This window comes from Atta cephalotes, assembly GCF_000143395.1.
Source record: "Atta cephalotes unplaced genomic scaffold scaffold00073, whole genome shotgun sequence".
NCBI classification, from domain to species: domain Eukaryota; kingdom Metazoa; phylum Arthropoda; class Insecta; order Hymenoptera; family Formicidae; genus Atta; species Atta cephalotes.
This window is the reverse complement of record NW_012130137.1, coordinates 256,878-279,159: the sequence shown is the minus strand read 5'-3', so window position 1 is coordinate 279,159 and position 22,282 is coordinate 256,878. Positions and strand designations below refer to the sequence as shown.

General features: G+C 29.3%; 3 protein-coding genes across 3 annotated transcripts; 1 reads left to right on the top strand and 2 right to left on the bottom strand.

Moving 5' to 3' along the window:
- Positions 1–3,106: 3,106 nt before the first annotated feature.
- Positions 3,107–9,349, bottom strand: LOC105624112 (nuclear RNA export factor 1-like). The gene is made up of 9 exons (XM_012205472.1): positions 9,280–9,349; positions 6,515–6,849; positions 6,321–6,407; positions 5,663–6,100; positions 5,439–5,551; positions 4,866–4,902; positions 4,525–4,754; positions 3,682–3,850; positions 3,107–3,547 (listed from the first exon to the last, which is right to left on the bottom strand). The coding sequence occupies exons 1-9, from the start codon at positions 9,347–9,349 to the stop codon at positions 3,107–3,109; spliced, it is 1,920 nt and encodes a 639-aa protein (XP_012060862.1).
- Positions 9,350–14,582: 5,233 nt separating this feature from the next.
- On the top strand, positions 14,583–15,101 carry LOC105624111 (peptidyl-prolyl cis-trans isomerase). Its single transcript, XM_012205471.1, has one exon. The coding sequence runs from the start codon at positions 14,583–14,585 to the stop codon at positions 15,099–15,101; it is 519 nt and encodes a 172-aa protein (XP_012060861.1).
- A 905-nt stretch (positions 15,102–16,006) lies between these two features.
- On the bottom strand, positions 16,007–21,803 carry LOC105624110 (sodium/potassium/calcium exchanger 3-like). Its single transcript, XM_012205470.1, has 9 exons — positions 21,665–21,803; positions 20,928–21,152; positions 20,538–20,725; positions 20,311–20,458; positions 19,431–19,532; positions 18,868–18,924; positions 17,165–17,374; positions 16,471–16,572; positions 16,007–16,341 (listed from the first exon to the last, which is right to left on the bottom strand). The coding sequence occupies exons 1-9, from the start codon at positions 21,801–21,803 to the stop codon at positions 16,007–16,009; spliced, it is 1,506 nt and encodes a 501-aa protein (XP_012060860.1).
- Between the last annotated feature and the right edge of the window lie 479 nt (positions 21,804–22,282).

Below are 22,282 nucleotides of genomic sequence, written 5' to 3'. Positions count from 1 at the left end.
AGACGCACGAAACTTATATAGTACTATTTACAAATTATAAAAAGCTATTTAATTGCAATATATATGTATCGCTATATAAAGTAACAATTTTGAGAAACTGTTAAATTATATTTTCTACAAAATTGCACCATCATTATACATTAGTTGATATAATTAAATATTCTGTTAATTGAATTATACTTGAAAATTTTATTATACTTGAAAATTTAAACGTGTATGTAAAAAAATCTGACAATTTATCTGTGCAATAAAATTCAATTAACAGAATAAAAACATAATCCTATGTCCGAGAAATTAAATAATTTTAGATAGAACAGTATCTTTCTTTTATTTAATCTGATAGATGTAATCTGTAGATATAAAATTTCTTGAGTTAACTGTACGGTGATGTTAGATATAAATAATTACAGAGAATACTTTTGTCACAGGTACAAACTAAGATCTTTTTCTCTTTAAAGAGGAAGACACTTTTTGATTTTTTTTATGTGTGTGAAATATACATATAGCGCACGAAATATCCATTTATTTATCCAATTTTCAAGCTTTGGTAATTCTATATCACTTCTGTATTAATTTTGTTAAGAATAAATATATCACATATATATCAAATGGTATGATTTCGTGCGTCTTTCTGTATATACTACATATACTGTACAGAATCCAACTTTCCTTTATAATATAAAAATTTTTTTCTATAAAAGCTATATTTTTACTCTTTTAAAAATAAAACATATTAATACCTTTTTATTTGTTTTACCTGTAAATTTAGTTTAAACTGTATATGTGTGTGTGTGTGTGTGTGTGTGTGCGCGTGCGCGAGAGAGAGAGAAAGAGAGAGAGAGAAGAAATAGATATCTAACATCACATTGAATATCCATGAAATATTAACAAATCGACAATGTAAAGACACTAATGAAATATAAATTTTTCTTTACGTATTTTTTAAAAATTGAAAAAATTCGTACTCTAAAAATCGAACTTACATTGCAAACGCTTATAAATGTGTAGAAAATAATTATTATAAATTTTTTATACCAAATGTAGTATGTAATTTTTTTTACATACCAAAAAATATTAAAACCTGCGAATCGGATATTGGTAACAAAATATAACTTGTTATATGTAAAACGATTACGATTGTTTTTCCATATTGATTACATCAAGAATCCGATTTGTCTTGCTATTAGATGCTTTTGATATTTTAATTTATACATTATATATTTATCAATTAACAGCGCCAATGAAAAATATATAAATGATTAAAATAATAAAAAAAATTTTTTTATTTTTGGGAATATTCAGCTAGTTAACTTTCATTATATATAATGATCAGTAACATCATACATATCCCCAAAAATTTTTATTTTTTATTTATTTATTTATTTTTATTATTATAACTTAACACTAATATTTATATTTTAAATCAAATAAAAAATCATATAGGTTCAATATAAACAAGACAAAACTATTCTGTGTATGTATCTAAAGTACTTTTCTCTAATGTTATATTATGTCTTAATGTTCTTTTATATTCTTTCTTCGCAAAAATTAAAAACTATTTTTCGTTACCAAAGATACAGATTAGCAAGTAATAAATCCCAGACAACACGCATTGTCTAGAAAATGTCTTTATGATGTTTTATTATTTAAATGTATGTTTAAATAATAAAACATTTTTAAGAGAGACGTCTTTATGACGTTTTTATGATGTCTTTCAGAAATGCATGTTATTTGGAAAATATCTAGATGTTTTCTATTCGGATTCTGATATAGGATCTGATTCAAATGTATTCGTGAAAAATATGAAATTTGCCAAAAATCATAATAGAAAAATGAGTGCATTCAACAAATACAACAGTTGAATAAGCTTGATGTATTCTTATAAATTTATCACATGATTAAAGTTTATTGCAAGAGTAGTACTTACTGAGCGCTTATTCAAGTGCTGTGTTTGGTGAATACTAATGATCTTTCTGATCATATCATTTTTGTTGATGACATTTCTTATTATTTGATATTGAGACTGTGATTTAATTAAAATTATGATTTTTGACAACTTTCATGCGGATATTTATGCAAATTCATAAGCTCAATCTAAAGAAGATGATTTTGTACCTGTAATAAATTCTAGACAACAGGCATTGTCTAAAAAAATCTCTTTATGATGTCTTAGATATTATTTAAATATTATGTTCTAAGAGAGACATCTTTATGACGTTTTTTATGTCTTTTAAACATGCATGTTGTTTAGAAAATATCCTGATGTTTTCTATTAGAGTTTTAACATAAGATCCAAATAAATATTTTTGTGAAAAACAAATATGACAAATTTGCTAAAAATCATAATAGAAAAATGAACGCGTTCAACACAACAGTTGAGCAAGTGCTTAATGCATTTTTTCTAGATTTATTACATGATTAAAGTGTCTGCTCCAATCATGGTAATTATTGAGCATTCACTCAAGTGCTGTGCCTGGTGAATGCGGCCGATGATTTTTCTTTCTATTCTTATATGATATTTCTTTCTTTCTAATCATATCTTTTTTGCTAATAATATTTCTTACTAATCACATAACACATACTGAGATTGTAATTTTAATTAAAATTATGATTTTTAGCAACTTTCATGAGGATATTATGCGCAATTTCATAAATTCAATATAAATAAGACAAGATTCTGTTTATATGTATCTGAAGTACTTTTCTAAGAATTATATTAAGGTGTCTTAATACATTTCGTTTGATACTTTTTTTTCTTTGTAACGTTAATTTTTCGTTGCCAAAGATATAAAATTGGCAAATAATAAATCCCAGACAACATGCATTGTCTACAAGACCTCTTTACGATGTTTTTTAAGTATCATTTAGATATGTATTATATGTTCTTAATGAAACATCTTTATATCTTTATAACGTCTTTAGACATGCATGTTGTCTAGGAAAGGCGTTCTAAGTTTTCTATTCACAATGCAAAATACAAACAAGTGTACCCGAGAAACAAATACAATATATATGGAATAAAATGGAATGAAGGTCGATTACAAGAAATTCGGACTTTTCTTATAAGTTATTATCACAGTGATAAGATTTGCTTACTCACATGTCTTTATTTTGCAAACGCTTGTGGTGGTATCTGTCCACGTTTGAAAAACTCTTGGAAGGCAGCGATTGCATTGTCGTAGATCCACTGCGTTTCTTGTAAGCACTTCAAGCTCCATTCCAAATTCATATTTGTCTGCTGACTTAACATTAATGTCATCTGCTTCTTTACTTCGTCATCGAGTTCCGTTGGTACAGGTTTTGCTTCTGTGGAACTCAGCGTCTGCGTTTCTGGCTGAGTTTGCTGAGTATTCAACTGGTTCAGTTGCTGGTGCAATTCCTTCAATTGCACCTCAGATGGTTGACTAATATGCAACTGCTCATTTCGAATACAATATCCTTCACCTTCCGGAACAATTATGAAGGTGCGATTGAAGTAGCGAATGAGCTCTTCCTTGTTATCGAGTTGTTGGAAATAGCCCGTTATCGTAATAAACATAATTGTTTGCTGTAAATAAATAAAAATAAATTATGAGTCTATCTTTGTCTCTTATATGTTTCTTTATTTCTTATATAATATGATCAACGATTTATTGTAATATATGACACATTACAGTATATGACCATATAGTAACTACTTACTGTAACAAGGGAAAGGTCCATGGTAAAAGTATTCAGCAAATGCCTTGTATGCGGCATTTCTGATATGAAAGATACTACAGGTAATCTACCCTGTTTCAAAAATTTCTGTCTTCTAACCGTATCATTGATTCTGAATAGGTTTCGATTTTCCAAAAAGTATCCATTTAACCTGTAACAAAAATAATTTTGGTTAAACATTTTCGATTTGTATGTTAATACTAAAAATATTAAGAATATATCCAGAGCATAAAAACACTTAAAATTATTCTCTAGTCTTTTCTCGTAATATAAGAAGAATTCGTAATATAGAAAGAACTTTTTTAAGAATAAGTTTATATTAGTATGTTTATATAGAGATATTTCAATGTCTTTTCGAATTTTTTCACCATATAGATTTCCTTAATTTTTTAAAATAGCTTAAATCTTTTAAAAAGAAAGATTTTAGATAATTTAATCGCGAATAAAATATGAGAAATTTGAACTATTTTCTTCATGAAAAGTTAAAAAAAATTGTGAAATTAAAAATATGAAATTTCGTCATATCATTTTTGTACAAGAATATAAAATGTTCATAAATTATTCTATTTAGATTATGTATTACTCATAATTAAAATTTTGATTAATCGATAACTTTTGCAAACATTTCCTTTGACAGTTATTTACAGTTACTTTCTTTTTCATATTGCTTTACATTTTATTCATTATTTATAATTTAAAAGATATGGCTACACAAAAACTTCTGTATTGAAAAATAAAAATTACGAAACTCCTTTCCTTTTTTAAGAGTAGAGAATTTTCTTATTAAAGAGAAAATGAAATTTTGTAATGTTGCACAATACTTACTTGTTATTATTAGAAGTATTTATTGTCATGCTAAATAATGCATGTTCATTATATGCATCCAGTAGAGGTTGACGATTTTCACTATCAAATATCGTGAAATATTGTTGTAAAAATTGACTAGCAATTTCTTGTGCTTTTGCATCAGTGACGAACATTCTTTGCGATGGAGGAGTCTTGGCAGCTTCATCGACTACATCGAAGACAATTGGTCGCGGTAATTCTGTGCCATCCTGTCAAACAGCATAATAAAATTTATTATTATATTATTACTTTTGTTAACATAATAAAAATTTATGTTAGATAAAAGATATACAATTTGGAAAATGTAACAATATACTCACTAAGCGTAGTAACCTTGGGAATCTCCTTCGAACATCACTGTAATTGAAAAGAAAAAGTCCACTCGGTCCAAACGAAAATAAAAAAAAGGAAAAAACACAAAATGTTAGTACATAATGCAAGAATATGAATTGTTCAATTAAAATTTAAAAAATTATATGTGTGCATTTTTTAAATAAAAATTCGTAAAATTTAAAGATATATAACATACACCATTAAATAGAATATTTACTGTTATAACAATAATTATATATTATATATATATATATATATTATTAAAATGAGAATAAATACATACTGTTGTATATATATATATATATATAATTAAATTAAATAGTGTTTACTTATTTTATACATATATAATATATATATATATATAAAACAATAAATATTATTTAATTTAATGGAGAATTAAGTTTAAATTAAAAAATGTTTATTCAGAAAGTTTTCAAAATAAATATAACACGATCTCTGCCGCAATACCATCTTATAAACAGAAAGAGAAAGAAATTAGCAGATTATTTTTAATATTTCCTATTTCTCTATAAATAAAACAAAAAATTACAATACGTTACCTAATATAGTCATTTTGTCGAGATTTATACTTGTTACAGACAGGATTTCCGGTTAATTTCAATTCGTCCAGTTTTAGATCCTTAATAGCATCTAATTGATAAATGTCTCTGATCTGAAAACATGCAATTAACTCCAGATTAAAACCAAACATTATAATGTTAATGACAATTTTTCATATATTTCTTTAATAATCCAAATCACATATTTGTTTAAATAAACATACCTTGTTATCGCCGATAAAGAGAATTTTCAATTTTGAGAACTTCTTGGTTAATATACTGAGTCTCTCAATATTTTGCAACTTATTTCCTTCCAAGTTCAAGGCTTCTAAATTCGGGATGTGCTCTGCCACAATGTCCAACACAGTTATCAACATGATAGGATGAAATAATGCGCAAAAGTAGTCAGAGCAAAGATCAGGATCACGATGAAACTTGGATAAATTCAAAGCATTGGTATCTTGTACATATCTCTTCCCCATTGCTTGCTTCAATCTTTCTTTTAATTTATCATCAATATCATAAACTGGAAATCCTGGTTTCACTTTCACTTGCAGTTTAAATCCATCACTCATTGTAATCTTATAATCACAGCTTTGCAATGCAACTGCCGTCTTGTAATCGTCTATGTAGAAACTTGCGTCAGTTGTCGATGTCTTGTACTGTAAATAAACTTTTCACTTTAGCCATAAGAATTTACGGTATCGAATTTCATTTTTATTTGTTACATTATTTATATTTGTAGGTCTATTATGTGTATAATTTTATTGATATTTATAAATATTACATTAAAGCATGACTTGGAAGAGGAGGGAGGGGGGGGGAGGCATTAAGACATGTATTAAATAAAAAAATATGAATTTTCTAAGAAATATTACTTACTAATATAGGTACAAATACATCGGGCGTTATATAATTCAAAAGGGTATTTATAATAAAATCCTTTTCATATTTTTGGCCATATGGTATCTGTAAAATACAAATACAAAAATTGTAAAAATTTATTTTACATCATTGTATAAGTACTTGAGTACTTGAATACTATAATAATATAATAATCACAGAAATATACTTACAGTAACTCTATACCAACTGGATTCTCTCAAAGGAGGAGGTCGCCTAGAACCTGACTGACCTCCCTTGAAATTTCTATTTGGCATAGGACTGTTTCTTCCACGAGAAACATTTCGCCAACTTCTATCAGATCGTTCTCTATTACTCGGATTGAGTATTACTTGTCTCGTATTGTTATTAGAAGTCATCGGAATGTCGTCATCCAAATTAGCAAATGCCAAATTACGAGACATGTTGTTAGGTGTATGAGTTTTGAATGATACACGATGCTTAATTGGACCATGAAGTCTTCTATCTCTTCCTTGTCTTCCTTTTAGGAAAACCCGGTCATCATGACCTAAGATAGGATATAAATAGTAATAAATCAGTAAAACTATAACAGATAATCATTATTTTTTTGTGAAACAGTTATTTTTCGAATTAACACGATTAATTTTATATTGATAATCTTTAATATTCAACGATTTTTTTATTATTATTCTTTATATTTAAATTCTCACAATCTGGACAATTCGTAGTAATCATGTTATTCTGATTAATCAGATTATTCTGGAATAACACAGTCGTATGCATGTGTATATAAATATATAAAGATTCCTGTAAAATATCTTATAACATTATTATAATGCAGCAACAAAAAATATTTAAAAAATTGAATGCAATATAAAATAGTATAAAAAAAACATCATACATATAAATATATTAACAAATTCTTTGTGTAAATATATTTAAAAATTCATGTTGCATAAATAATAAATATATTGTATATGTAATAGATATAAATTGCTGTACTATTACAAGAGTTTGCAATTATTGTAATCTTATATCCATAATGCTTAATGTAACTAGATATTTTTAAATCTGAAGTAGGACAACTTTATTAAAAGGGGAGGAGGGGGAGGGAAGCAAGAGATGGAGGAAAATGTATATACGGATGGATATAAAACTAAACACAATTTATTTTTAAAAACTAATACTATCGCAGCCATTAAGGATCCTAGAAATCTTTCCGAAATCTCTGACAGAAAAACAATTTTTTTTTAAATCTTACTGATTGGTAAGAACTTATAGTACAATTTATAGTACATAAGCCTTTAATCTCTCCTTAAGATTCATCTGAATAATAGAAATTTTAATGTATTGTTTTTTTTTAAAATAATTTTATCTCTTTTAAATAATTTAAACATCATCAATCTGAAATTCTCTCATTCCTTAAAAATGCTGGCATGATGAAATTGTCGATATTACAAGTTAGAAAAATGCTTCAAATTGCCTTTACAGAATTGAAAATCATAATTTGCATATTTAAAGTTTAACATACAAATAAATTCCAGAAAACTCAACTTAATCTAAAAAAATAGGAAACATTAAAAATTTCATATATATAACTTTCCAATTTTCTTCCTTTTTCGATATTGAACTTCCCTGGTAAAAATTTTTTTCAAATAAGAGTTGAAACACTTCAAAAATACTGAGAAAGTACCTCTCTTTGCATAAAATTTTTCATATAAATTCTGAAACATTTTAAGATTTTTTTAAAATTTCTTGAAAGTTCTGAAAAAATACTTTAGATAACTCTCTCAGCACTTCTAAAAAGTGTTTGATTTCCAATGTGTATAAAAAAATTTGCGAAATTTTCTAAAAAAATATAAAATTATTTTAAAATTCTGACTTTTGTACAAAAATGCTGAAATCATATGAAAAATTTTGAAAAAAATTCTTCACTGGAGTTTCTAACCTCAATAATATCGACAATTTCGTCACACTAACCTTAACATTATTGTTTCCTCTGAAATAGTTTTATCTGTTTTTTAATTCCTTAATCTGAAATTCTCTTATTTCTCAATCAACAATACATTCCAATTTCTTAATCGTGCATACGTGAGACTTCGGATTAAAGCTACTATAGTTAAGAACAGATTTCCATCTTAAAATCCCGGAATTTTTTGATCGTAATATGTGAAACCACGCGTCGCTCCCGAAAAAAAAATTGATTCATTGCATTAATTCATTCATCAATTTCAATTAATAAATTACATCTAAATTGTTCAAATATGATTTATTAATTCTTTCTCCGTCTGAGATCTCGAAATGATTCTAATATTTAACAAAGTATTTGATCACATTTTCTCGGTATGATATAAAAACACGAGTTTAGAATCACGTGCTTTCTTTCTCGAGTAAATTATTTTCTATGTATTGGTCGATTCTATCAATGCGTGTCGCAAAAAAGTGTGCTGTGAGCGTACAAATTACGTGCTAAAAAAAATTACGCAGCCTCTGTATGGTGTCCATTTTGTTTTTCAACGTTCAACGCTAATGGCCCCGTAAATGAAAAAAAGATGCGAGCAAACGAATGTTCTTAGATAAGGGGATTAAATGCGGGAGAAATTATCGCATGATATAAATGTTGAGGCAAACATGGAAGATTTGTTCGCGTCGCATGTTCCAATATGCTCCTCCTTCCTTCAACCGTAGATCCTACTCGCTCAAATTGAGGAAACTAGCGCGCTTATTAGAGACGTTAGAGTGAGTAAGAACTATAGTAAGAATGTTGAAGCAGGTATGCGACGCGGACAAAGACTGAGAAGACATTGTTACAAGCCGCGAGGATCGGGTGCATGTTCAAGAATGCGTTGCATTTTGCGCATGATATAGTGAACAAGGATAAGACGATGAATTATTGCCCATCGTGCGTAAAATCGAATAATCGAACGCACACCAAATCATACGTAACGGGTTATAAAGTTGGAGAGAAGGTACTTACCAAAATAATCCTTATCCTCATTTCCTCGATTGTTGCGACTGCCCCACGACTTGTTTGACTTCTTCGGCATTTTTTCTTTTTGCGTTGCCTCTTTTTTTCGATATGAAGTAAGAAGACAAACAGCGAAGGGTTCTTTTGTCCTTTGCAGCAATTTGCACAACCGAGCTCAAATAATTCACAATTATCTCTTACGTATATACTTGAGATACAAAGTATTACAAACTACTATAAAATATCGGAAGATGATAGAATAATTCACACCGCGTAACTTCACGACTTCGTACAAATAACAACTTCCCGAACTAGCATTGACTAACGAATCGAAACACGTCCGATACCTTCGAGAGACCGAGGACGACAAAGCGAGAGACGCGACGCGAGACGCGATCAAGCGACGCAGGACGCGTTTGCGCGCATGCGCAGACGGCCGTGGCAACAGAGGTAGAGATGCCAGTACAATAGAAGGCTCTTCTGATTGGTTGGAGCACTGGAAATCCCAAGCTTTCTAACTAGGGGGAAATTAGGGGGATGACTCCCTTTCACCACCCTGTGGAGGTGAAATATTCGAAAGTTCCAATGGCTTCTTATTCAAAGACTTTTCTCCGGGAAAAAGAGAAAAGTAGCGAATTTTGTTGGATGCACTCTCAGCATGCACTGGAGATTTATTATTTTTGGAAAATATTTCATGCGAATAAAATATTGAAAAATCTATAATAAAAATCTATATATAATATATCTATACGTATAATGTATACTATAATAATATATTTTCGTATAATTATAATATATTTTCGTACATTTTTCTGTGCGACATTTATTTATTAGGAATACAACCCCAGGGAAAATTCATAAATATATGTTTATACTTGTTCTCTCTTTTATTTATTAGATAAATTACTATTATTATTTATTTATTAGATAATTTATTAGAAAATGGAATAACCGTCTTTTAAAAGTCTACCTAGTTATACATGTATGGATATTTCATGTATAATTATATATATATATATATATATATATATGTTTATGAATATTTATACGTGTTTATGTATATTTATATATATTTATTATATTCATACATGAAAAATTGTTTATCGGATATGATTTTTGGATTTAACAAGTGAAATTGAGAAAAAAAATGTACTTCAATTAAATAACTGATTCCTTTAAAAAGCAAATATATCTCTCCAGGAAATTTTTTAACATTAAACATAAAAGATATATATTATTTTAATATATTATATTATATTATATTATATTATATTATATTATATTAGATATATATTATTTTAAAAGTATAATTTTTACAAATTTTTTACATTTTTACAAATAATTAGAGAAAGAATCTTATATTCAAAATGGATTTTGGTGCTTAATAATTCATATATGAATTTTTTAAAATATATGTTTAATAGCGAAGTTTAAATTTCAATTTTTGTTCTTAAAATTTATAAAAATAGACTTATTCTTTTCAATTGAACAGTTCGTCTTTTTAAAATTTTTTTCTCTTGAAAAAAAAGAAAAATAAAACGATACGAAAAATTTAGTTGAAAAGACAGACTAAATTAGCTAAAAATTTCAATTTAAAATTTCGATGAGTCTTTTTTCTTTTCCGGATAACAAAGCTCATTTATCTTAATTCTTCAAAATCAAGTCTTTTCATATCAGTACAGGTTACTACAATTTTGAAACATTCCGTACGTTCTACAAATTTCTTTATACAAAAGAAGACTTCTCTGCCAAGGCATTTTTATCTGCTGTTTTTACACAGTATATTATATAAATTAAAATCTCTTTACAGAAAAATGTTTCAAATTTGTTATTTTACAAATAGTCATTTAAAAAGTTATAATAAATTAAAAGTGGGCGAAATATGCAAATAAATCTTAATTTATTTTCTATTAAATATTTATAAAATGTTACTTTATTTCTTTCAATTTTCTTCACAAGGATGGCTTCACAAGGATCACGCAGTTATTTGGGCTTAGAAAACAAAGGAAAGGAGAAAGAATCTTTCATTTTCCGTTTTTCCATTTTGCCTACATGTCTACAAGACAAGCTAAGGAGAAAATTGGGAAATTATCTCCCCCTTCCCTCCCCCCCGCGAATAGAAGAATAACAATGCCCCGTCCTGTGCCTAGCAACTGCAACCGACGCGTACGTTCAACAAAGACATCGTCCAAGGACATAAAGGACGAGGGTTCAATAGCCGGTTTCAAGGCTACATTGCAAAGTTATAATAAATTAAAAGTGGGCGAAATATATAAATAAATCTTAATTTATTTTCTATTAAATATTTATAAAATGTTACTTTATTTCTTTCAATTTTCTATAAGGATGGCTGTTCACGCAGTTATTTGGGCTTAGAAGTTATTTGAACAAAGGAAAGGAGAAAGAATCTTTCATTTTCCATTTTTCCATTTTGTCTGCGTGTCTACAAGACAAGCTAAAGAGAAAATTGGGAAATTCTCCCCCCCTCCTCCCCCCCCGCGAATAGAAGAATAATAATGCTCCGTTCTGTGTCTAGTAACTGTAACTGATGCGTAGCTTTCAACAAAGACATCACCCAAGGACATAAAGGACGGGGGTTCAATAACCGGTTTCAAGGCTACATTGCAAAACTTTCTCGGAGCTAAATTTTTCTCGAAATACACGCAAGAATGGTGTCCCCTGGCCCTTTTGCACACGGCACTACACACTCATACCGAAGTACACACATACGTGTTATTGGAAATAGGAGAAGGCGAGTAGCGCGAAGGAAGAAAATATATAATAGACAATGCTCCGATATTCTGTCCTTAGCGTAAGACTCACGATTGAGAGAGAAAGCATAATTGGATGTAATGCCAGCTCGCAGTGTCCTTTCGCTGTCTCACACATTTGTTATTAATACGAGTGAGACCTACCCTATCTCTTATACTTGCCAATAGTCATAATAATACTTTTATTATGCACAAAATGTTGTAATTATGCATAAAAATGTTTAATACTGTAAACAATTTTTGTGCATAATTACAACCTTACGTGTAATTTTGAAACTCATTGTAATAGCTTTGCATGCATTTATAAATTTGCAGTGTGGAAATGAAATTAATATTTTATATCGCAAGATTGCAAAATTAAATTTACAATTAAATATAAGAATATATAATAAAATAAATAAAAGAAATATGATATAATGTAATAATGGCCGCGCGCTGAACAAGAGATTCCTGCCGGTGCATTTATATGTAATATACTATAGAGTAAAATCTTCCTCGGAGAGGAAGTTTTGGAATGTAACCCAAAATTATCTTAAGTAATGTGTTAACCCAGCAAACGAGAATGGATTGAAATGGATTCAAATTTTCAGAAATATTGATTCATAAGTTAAAATGAATGCTTTTCGATCCTGAATGCATTTTTATTCATTTATAGGAATTGCATGGAGTATATCTCTATGTCTTTCAATCTAAAAATAATATTAGCTGCAGGTGTTAAGCAATCAATCAGCGTTATTCTACGTTATTCCAAATAGCACTGATTGGTTGCGTCTCTATTGCGCAATCGTTTTCCTCACTATGTGATTTCATCCTAAGAAGATCTTGAAATAAGAACTGACTAAAAGAACTGATAAATATTGGCCTCTGATTGGCTTATGACATCTTAAGACTGCATTTAAATAAAATCTCTTTATAGAAAAATATTTCAAATTTGTTATTTTACAAATAGTCATTTAAAAAGTTATAATAAATTAAAAGTGGGCGAAATATGCAAATAAATCTTAATTTATTTTCTATTAAATATTTATAAAATGTTACTTTATTTCTTTCAATTTTCTATAAGGATGGCTGAGGGCGTTCAACAAAGACATCATCCAAGGACATAAAGGACGAGGGTTCAATAGCCAGTTTCAAGGCTACATTGCAAAGTAATTCTAAATCTAAGAATCGACTATGAATATCAGTCTTTGATTAGTTTGTGATTTTTTAAGACTGTACTTAAGCTCTGACTATAAATATCGGTCATAGGCCAGTATTCATAATCGGTTCATATTTTAAGACCGTCTTAAGTTATGTTTTAAGTCTGCGGCCCTCTGATTGGTTCGTGACTTTTTAAAACTGTACTGAAGACGGTCTTGAATATAAGATCTGGGGGCTTATTACTTTCTTTAGACAAAGTGAAAATTACAAAAATGAACAAATTCATTAGGTGTTAATCAATGAAATTATAAATATTCTAGTAAATTCGATTACTTTCGTAATTTTCATCTCGTTTCGAGAACCGTAATAAGCCCCCTAATTATAAATACCGATCTTAATAGTATCTTACAATTAGACTATGTTCCAAAACTTCTTCGAGGAAAATTTTACTCGAAATATATAGTATATGTAACGTGTACTATACATATAAAATAAAATCTTCCTCGGAGAGAAAATTTTAGTAGTCTTAGGACATTACTTAAGACGACCTTAAATAAGAACGCATTAGGGCCCATATTTTGAATTCTCTTTTAAAAGCGTTTTTAAGCATGTTTAGTATCTGTAACATAATCAATATATTTAAAAGCGTCTTTGTTGATAAAAGAGTATTCAGAATATGTAACTATGAAAACTGCTCTTTATAATAGCAAGCAAAACGAACAGACTTACCGAATTTCATCTAGTGATTGGCGAGTCAGTTGACCAATCATACAGTACAGAATTTCAAAATTTATTGAAGCTGATTGGAGCTTGTGTGTTTTGGAAAATTCTCGTTTGTGCAAAGCACGTGGATCTTCAAAATAATAGATATATACACACACACCCATGATGTAAGTTCAGCATTTATAATATACGTACGTATACTGATTCAAAAAACTTTTTGTGATACGGTGCAAATCGGAACGAATTTCGAAAAAAAATTATGGAAAATTACGCAAAGAAATGTTAGTTCTTTTGAAGTAAACAGTTAAAGGAAAAGAAAAAAGAGGAAAGAGGTTACAGACGAGTTATACAAAAAGCAAATTTTAATTAAATGCACGGAGTGATATAAAAATTATATGAACACTCTTGATGCAAATTGGTTTGGATATATAACGAAAACTAAAATTCATAATTTTTATAATTAATATAAATTTCTTGTAAGTACATTGTTCATAAGTAATCAAAATAATGTATAAATATATCACAAAATAGTAGTAGCGAAACTCTATGAACATTCTTATTGAAATTCAATCTTCGATTTTTATTATAAAGTTATTTAATGTTTTTACTATAAAATTATATAAAGATATATAATGTATAAATTTTGATTGTTTCTCCTTTCTAGCTTCCACTATACTGATGAATGGTCACGAGTACAAGATGAACTTGCCATTAGTATACTTTGATATGTCTGCGGATGATAAACCACTGGGACGAATTATAATGCAATTACGGACTGACGTTGTGCCAAAGACATCAGAAAATTTTCGTGCCTTATGTACAGGAGAGAAGGGTTATGGTTATAAAGGAAGCTATTTCCATCGTATAATTCCAAATTTCATGTGTCAAGGAGGTGATTTTACGAATCACAATGGTACAGGTGGAAAATCCATCTTTGGAGAAAAGTTCGAAGATGAGAATTTCGAACTCAAACATACTTCCTCAGGTACATTATCAATGGCAAATTCTGGCCCGAATACAAATGGCTCACAATTTTTTATTACTACCGTAAAAACGCCTTGGTTGGACAATAAACACGTTGTGTTTGGGAGTATTCTTGATGGAATGGATGTTGTAAGAAAAATTGAAAGTTATGGTTCATCGAGTGGGAAGACATATCAAAAGATTATGATAGCAGATTGTGGTCAATTCTCATAAACATTAAATAAATAAGCAATAAAATAAAACATATAAAAATACATCAAGTACTTTTAGTTTTGTTTATAATTTTGAAACTTGCAGTTTTCTATTGCTTCATAAAAAAGTTGAATAATGCTAGAATAATTCTGCTTAAATATGTGAGGATATTAGGAATTCTAAACCAAGTTGATGCATTTATTTAGTTTTTAGATACATAATGATATAAAGTATTTTATTTAAGTATAATATAATATTGTGATCCTTTTTTTATATAACAAGCAAGTATATTTTTTTGTGTAGTAAGATTATTTAGCTTTGCTTTATTCTTTTGTAATTTTGTTTATAACATGTGATTACTATGTTTAGGTTTGAAACTGATATTTTTTTTTATTTTAAAGAAGATAATGAAGGATTTTATTATATATGTAATAACTTGCAAACCGATTTGATGTATTATACATATAATTATGTACAACTGATTCGAAGAAGACAATCGATCGAGAACGATTTTTCAATATCTCAATGTAAACAAATATTCTATATATATTCTTGTTTGTGAATTTTTTAAAGAAATTCGCAGTAATGGATTTCAATTTCGTGATTTACTGTAAATAACTAAAAATTTTTTATATATTAGATATAAAAGCTAAATTTATATAAATCACTATTAATTATATTAACATTTGAAAAAATAAACAACTGTAAAAGATTATGATGCAATTTTTATGTGTAATTATATTTATAAGAATTATCATAATTATTCAGATAATACTTAATATATTCAGAGGTTTTTGTTTTATCATAAAACAAAAATTATACGAATGTATTAGGTAACAGTTCATTTTATGACGTACAAATTTATACAGATATCAACGAGTATAAATATTGTTATTAATTACTTGTTAATGACACTGATATTATTACTACTCGATACATACTGGTAAATTAACAACGAAAAATGTGTTCAGTTCTACAACAGATGCGAATATCAAAAATATGGCATACATAACGAGACAGGCGATTCCAACTGTGCGACTTAATGTGAATTTGTTAATAAATAAAGCTCCGTATAGCATAATTAACGTTGAGAAGAGAGATACTGAGCTATAGACTAGCCCTTGAGAATTAATCTGAATATAATACTGTCCAGGTACTTTTGGTAATAGTGTAGCCTTAACAAACCATGGTAGTCCGAGACACAGTAAGACATCGAATATGTTCGACCCGATTGAATTACTTATCCCCATAGCTCCGTAACCTGGAAAATCATAATGATCTATATTTGAAGTGTATACATATATTTTAAAGATAGAAAAAAATTCATGTTAAATGAATTCTTTGTTGCGATAACATTGCTATTTATTGTTCAGAAATTTAATATTTGTACCTTGATTAGCAACGATAACACTCGATACTGCTTCAGGTACACTCATTCCTGCTGCAAGGAATGTTAAACCCATAATGGAATCAGGAATTCTGAAGGCATCGCCTAAAATATAACATAAATATAATAGAAGCAGGTACTATTGATTGTATTAAATATACAGTACTAGATTCTAAAAAAGTCTGAAAAATATGGAATGTTAAAGGGATATTTTCAAACATAATCGAGTTATTTTGACATGATAACGTTAACATCATACAAAGTTTGATGTTTCAGCATTTTACAAAAATTTTTTTTTTTTTGGCAATGTTAATAATCTTAGTAAGCAAAATGTTAGCAGATTTAAGTACAAATTTGTAGCAGATTAACATCATGTATTTTTGCTTTCTGCCAAGAGCTATTGACATTAGAGCTATTGACATAAGGCTGATAGATAATCTACTGTTAAATATAACTAACAGTAGATTATCTATCAGCAAAAAATGAAATTAATGATTTTACGATTATTTCAATGAAATATATCATTAATGCTAGATTCAGTTTGATGGTTAATTTATCTTGTATTTTCTGAATAATTTCTGTTATATTGGTAATGGCATTCTTCCAATAAAACTTCCAGCACTTTGCAAAATCTATTTTCGATGAACTTGGCTATCTAACAATAATAAGATGTTAAATACAAATTGATGGCACTCACCAATAATAGTGATGACCCATCCTATGACATAAGACGAAATTCCAATCCATATCACGCACATGATGAATGTAAAGGGATACCAAGATTTTAGCTTTTTTCTTCTACAATCGGGAATAGTAAGGAGTAATGCCACATTGATGGGCCAAGTAATAACCCACCATATCTTTTCGCATGTAGAGCTCGGCCAAGTTGTAATGTTGACGATATCATCTGAAAAGAGACAATACAAATATTTTATAACTATATCCAGATAACGCTAATAGTATGCAGCAGTTGCTAGAAATTCGATTATGATTCATTGACATTCGATGATTTTAGAGATAACTATATCCACTGATTTGGCAAAAATAAAGATTTGTAAGTCGAATTTGCTGACAAATTCGATTACGATTTTAAACTTTTAGAGCAGATTTTTATCCATTATCTTGTCGAAAATAAAAATTGAAACTTAAATTGTAATTTATGTAAGAGAATAGTGACAGAAGTGTAAACAAAGCTTCTACAAGACAAAAATTAAGACAACGAAATATAAAGGAGAAGTTTTTTTACGTTTTGTTGGTCTCAATTTTCATTTTGCAGAAACTTCGTTTACGCTTCTATCACACTCTTCTCCTAGATTCGACTTAACGCTTCGATTTTTATTTTCGCAAGGATGTGTCCTCTTTAAGCTTGATTTCTGCCATTACGACTTGCCATAATATAACAACAGAAATGTAGCAGGAATAGAGCATACCTTGCTATCATGATGTCATAATGCAGAGCCTGCTTGTTTTCTGATACATTTCTACCGATATTAAAAAACAGCAGGCTGTGCTTGGTTGTTGCTGGAGTTCTACTAATATAATATGTAATACACAGATTGCAATACATGCTTTTGGCAAGTTTGGCTATTTGGGATAGTTACATGTCACATCGTTGACTAATACGAGTCTTTCAATGTTGGAATTCCTAATTTGGAATTTCTTATCATAGTACAATATTATTATTTCTACAACAGAATCTTATTTGTTGCACGCACAATTGCATCCCAGACTCATACTAGCCATTGATTTTTAACTACCTAAATAATAAATTTATTCAGATAAGTATTTTATATTACAAAAATGATTCTATTTAAAATGGTGCTATCAAGTAAGAGCTATACTGTATTAACGTGCATGCGTATTTTCGGATGAATTTAGCCGACACTATTATTTCTTAAATAATTTCCTTAAAGAAATCGTTTATATTTTGTATGAAGACTTTTAAAGTATATCTAATTAATAAAATTTGACAGTTATCCAGATAATTTTAATTAATTATTTTTGCATTACGCAAAGACGTTAATAAATTAAATAAAGTTTTGCTGTTTAAAACCATTTGTATTTTACATGAAAAGTTTTGAAGAAAATATTTGATAATCATTTAATTAATTTATATATTTAATTAGTTTATATTAAAAATATTTGATGGTTATTTAATTAATTTATATATTTTTTATATATTTTTATATTTTAACTACATAATTATTAATTATTATAATAAACTATTATATCGGCTTTAAGTTCATTCGAATTATACATGTGTGTATATATATGTGCGTTTTAAGGGAAAAGGAAAGATACACTGCATTAAGATTGTACAAAGACACTGCAATACATAAAGGGCAGATTACACTTAAATATTATAACACTCGTGTTATGTGTGTGCTCTGTGAGACATACCTGACTCATCCTGGTCACTCGAACTAAATCCAGATATCTCCGTTTCTTTGACGAGATCTATTTATTTTAGAATGAAATAGATAATCAAGTATGAGATTATATTTTTTACGAATAATTATCATATACGAACGCAATTCCTGCAGAGATATGTGGATTAAAAAGGAGTGTAACTTCCAAGAATTTGCTTATTTTTAATATTTATTTTTATTTTAAATTGATATGCATTAAAAATCGTGAATTAAGACCGTGGTTAGAGTCTCGCCACAAATGCTTTGAAGAGTTTGATTGACCAATCAGAAGAAAGAATTTTACAAATTAACCAATCAAAAAATGCTTTAAAGCGTTTGTAGCGTTTGTCACGTTGATCGTACTCTAATAATGCAATTGCTGGAAGAAAGAAAGAAAAGTTCATTTTAACAAAAATAGGAAGGAATTTAAAAGCATTGTCTTCTAAAGATTGAAAGTTTATAATATTCAAAATAATAATTAAATTATATCAATTCCTTTTAATTCACTTATTTTTGCAGAGGCGATAATAATAAATTATATTGTAGCGATCTTACGATTCGGCAGGAGCGGACTCTGCTCGCAAATATTTCTGTATTTTTTTCTCTTAGCAGTTATTCGTTTTAAGAAATTGTTGATGCGACGATTGAAACACATTGCTGAAAAAGCATTCTAATTATTGTGATATTCTGTTACAAATAATTTTAGCAAAATATTGTTTGCGCTTTAGAATATTAAGTATCCAAACAATCTCGCCCGTAGAACACCAATTAATAGTAACACGATGTCAATGTTATAATTTCCTACTCAACAACCATATAACTGTTGTGTACAGCTTGTATTATATTACATTTGTGTTGTTAAGAGGAAAATTTATATTGATATAATATTTTAATGTAATATTTTTTGTTCTATTCTGCGGGCGTGTTTTTAAAGGACCGGATTTTTATTTTTAAAGGAATTTATCTCAAAGAAAACAAGAAAGTCAAAATAATTTATTATATTGATCGAATCGTGACAAAAAAATAACATAAATTCCAAAATTGGTCAATGTGACGCCAAATTGATATTATTTTAACTTTATTATTCTTCTTAGGATGAAAATTGGAAATGAGTTTATTTTCACGTTGTAGTTTATAATGTGGTAAACATAAAATATAATACACAAAAAGCTCAATAATGATAATTTTTGGATCTTAATATATTAAAGATGCGTAAAATAAAGCACCTTTAAAAGCTGCTCAAGAACTATCCATTATTGAGTCTTGTGACTATTATATTTTTTATTCATGCATGAAAACGAATTCATTTCATTGGGATGCAATTTTCTATATAATTAGCTGCAAGGTCCTTTGCAGCATGAGCGATTGTTTTTAGTAAGCGAAATAATTTTTTAATACTTCCTAATTTGATTCGCTTTATTTATTGATATATCACCTAATATATATAGAACGTAACAAATGACGAGGATGAGTGCCTCGTACCACTCGATACGTCCATCCCATAGAGTCAGGATTAAGAGAAGAACTGTGAAAGCATATGCTAGTGTATCGCGCGATATGGGCCACCACTCCAAGTGCAGTATCTACGAATGTGATAATCATATACGATAAGGAGAGTCGAACGCATGATAGAATCCCTAAATTTAATCGCGTCAATTTTACCTCGTTAGCAAATATCGCGCAGCATGCGGGTACAGCCAGTATGTTGAACACCGCCGAACCGACGATGGTGCCAACTCCCAAGTCACCCTCTGTAATGAAGGTGCCGATGACGTTGATGAACAATTCTGGACTTGAACTCGCGGCCGCCATTACAGTCGCGCCAGCCACATCCTCGGTAACATTGAGTTCTGTTGTGAGATATTTTACGTTATTCGTGCATGTTTGTGAAAAAAAGTAGTATAATAAACATAATACATAACATAATACACCAAACTGCAAACATCTTACGCTCGTCACAGCGAAACGAGAGAGAGAGGAGCCGCAGTGAGGTCATATTAAAGTCGCAAGAAAATGAATGGATATTTCCGAACAATTCTCTCTTGTACTCACTCTCGCAAATTTTCTTAATAGAAGGAACGAAATAGTCGTCGCAGACAATGGCAAGTAATAAAAACAGATAAATAGCGATGACGAAGTGGATTATTATGAATCCTGCCTGTCTTTGCTGTCGTGTAAGACCATCAGGTGGGAACTCTTTGATCGCTGGTGACGTGCAGTTAAAACTGTCATTTCCAGGTTGCTCGAACTCGCTCACCTGTAGCAATCTACGTCCTCCTGAAATACGAAAAAGGACATCGTGATGTGAACAAAAGTATTAAAAAAAAATAGAAAAAATTAATCGTTTTTTGTTCACACAATGGCCAAATCCCCACCGGTTCTTCTTTCGTTCCGACATCGCGGACACTCAGTACGGGGTTGCCACCTTTTGATTAATATTTTGCTGGAGATCATATCTCTATCTTGTCGCAGATTCGATTGTCACTATTAAAATTGTTACTTTCTTGTAGTGCTTTCTTTAAACAAAGATCATCAAATCTGACCCTTCTATCGGATATTTCTGTTTGAAATCGGAAGACAGTCGACGCGCGCATAAACTTAAAATAATTCTCCCTTTATTTGTGTTCGAACATTTCTCGATTTATTTCACTTAATATTGCTTAAAATAAAGATTTTATTATTAAAATTTAGAGCGGTTATTCGTTTAAAAATCTGGCTGAAAACCGGAGAGATGGCAACCGTGATGTTCAGACAAAAGCGGAGAAAAAAAATATATTTTATGTACTCACGCCAGTCCGTTGCATAGCCGACATTTGTCGTATTGTCAGATAACAGTCCCATTATATTGATGTAAAAAAAGTACATAGTTGGTATAGTAATAATGAAAAGTATCCGGTATCCGACCGTCTGTCTGCGCCTCCATACCATCCTTTGTTATGTAAGAACGTGCGTAAAATGCTGGTCCTTCTCAGATAATACACGTGAAATATATACGTAACAAACGAGACACGATGAGGATCTGGACGGCGTAAGTGGCTACTTGTCGTTTATCCGACACATACAGTTCGACTACACACTTATATTTTTCGTCCATCGAAGATTTATCACGACTTATAACGACGCTGATAAGATACTGTTTAAGGCAATTGCGTTCGATTAAAAGACGACAGGAAAGTTTTTGTGATTGCTCCGTCCTGTGATTTCTACGTCCGTCTCTTTGGACATAAGTCTCTATCGATTTATACGACACTCGTACATACGCTGATCTTATCTTTGACGAAAGTTACTTTACGTTTCGCGTCAGTAATACAACCTTGTCAATTTGTTCAACGGAGAACATCTTTTTATATATACATTATTTTATATATATTATACTTTTAATTAGTCACAGCGGATATCATATAAAG

Coding starts and splice junctions, on each gene's coding strand:
- LOC105624110 (XM_012205470.1), bottom strand. CDS start 21,803: ATGGTATGGAGGCGCAGACAGACGGTCGGATACCGGATACTTTTCATT. Junction 16,573..17,164: donor ATGGGTCATCACTATTATTG/GTGAGTGCCATC, acceptor GTTATATTTTAG/GCGATGCCTTCAGAATTCCT. Junction 16,342..16,470: donor TGTTATCGTTGCTAATCAAG/GTACAAATATTA, acceptor ATGATTTTCCAG/GTTACGGAGCTATGGGGATA.
- LOC105624111 (XM_012205471.1), top strand. CDS start 14,583: ATGAATGGTCACGAGTACAAGATGAACTTGCCATTAGTATACTTTGAT.
- LOC105624112 (XM_012205472.1), bottom strand. CDS start 9,349: ATGCCGAAGAAGTCAAACAAGTCGTGGGGCAGTCGCAACAATCGAGGA. Junction 6,101..6,320: donor ATGTATTTGTACCTATATTA/GTAAGTAATATT, acceptor GTTTATTTACAG/TACAAGACATCGACAACTGA. Junction 4,755..4,865: donor TCCCAAGGTTACTACGCTTA/GTGAGTATATTG, acceptor GCTGTTTGACAG/GATGGCACAGAATTACCGCG.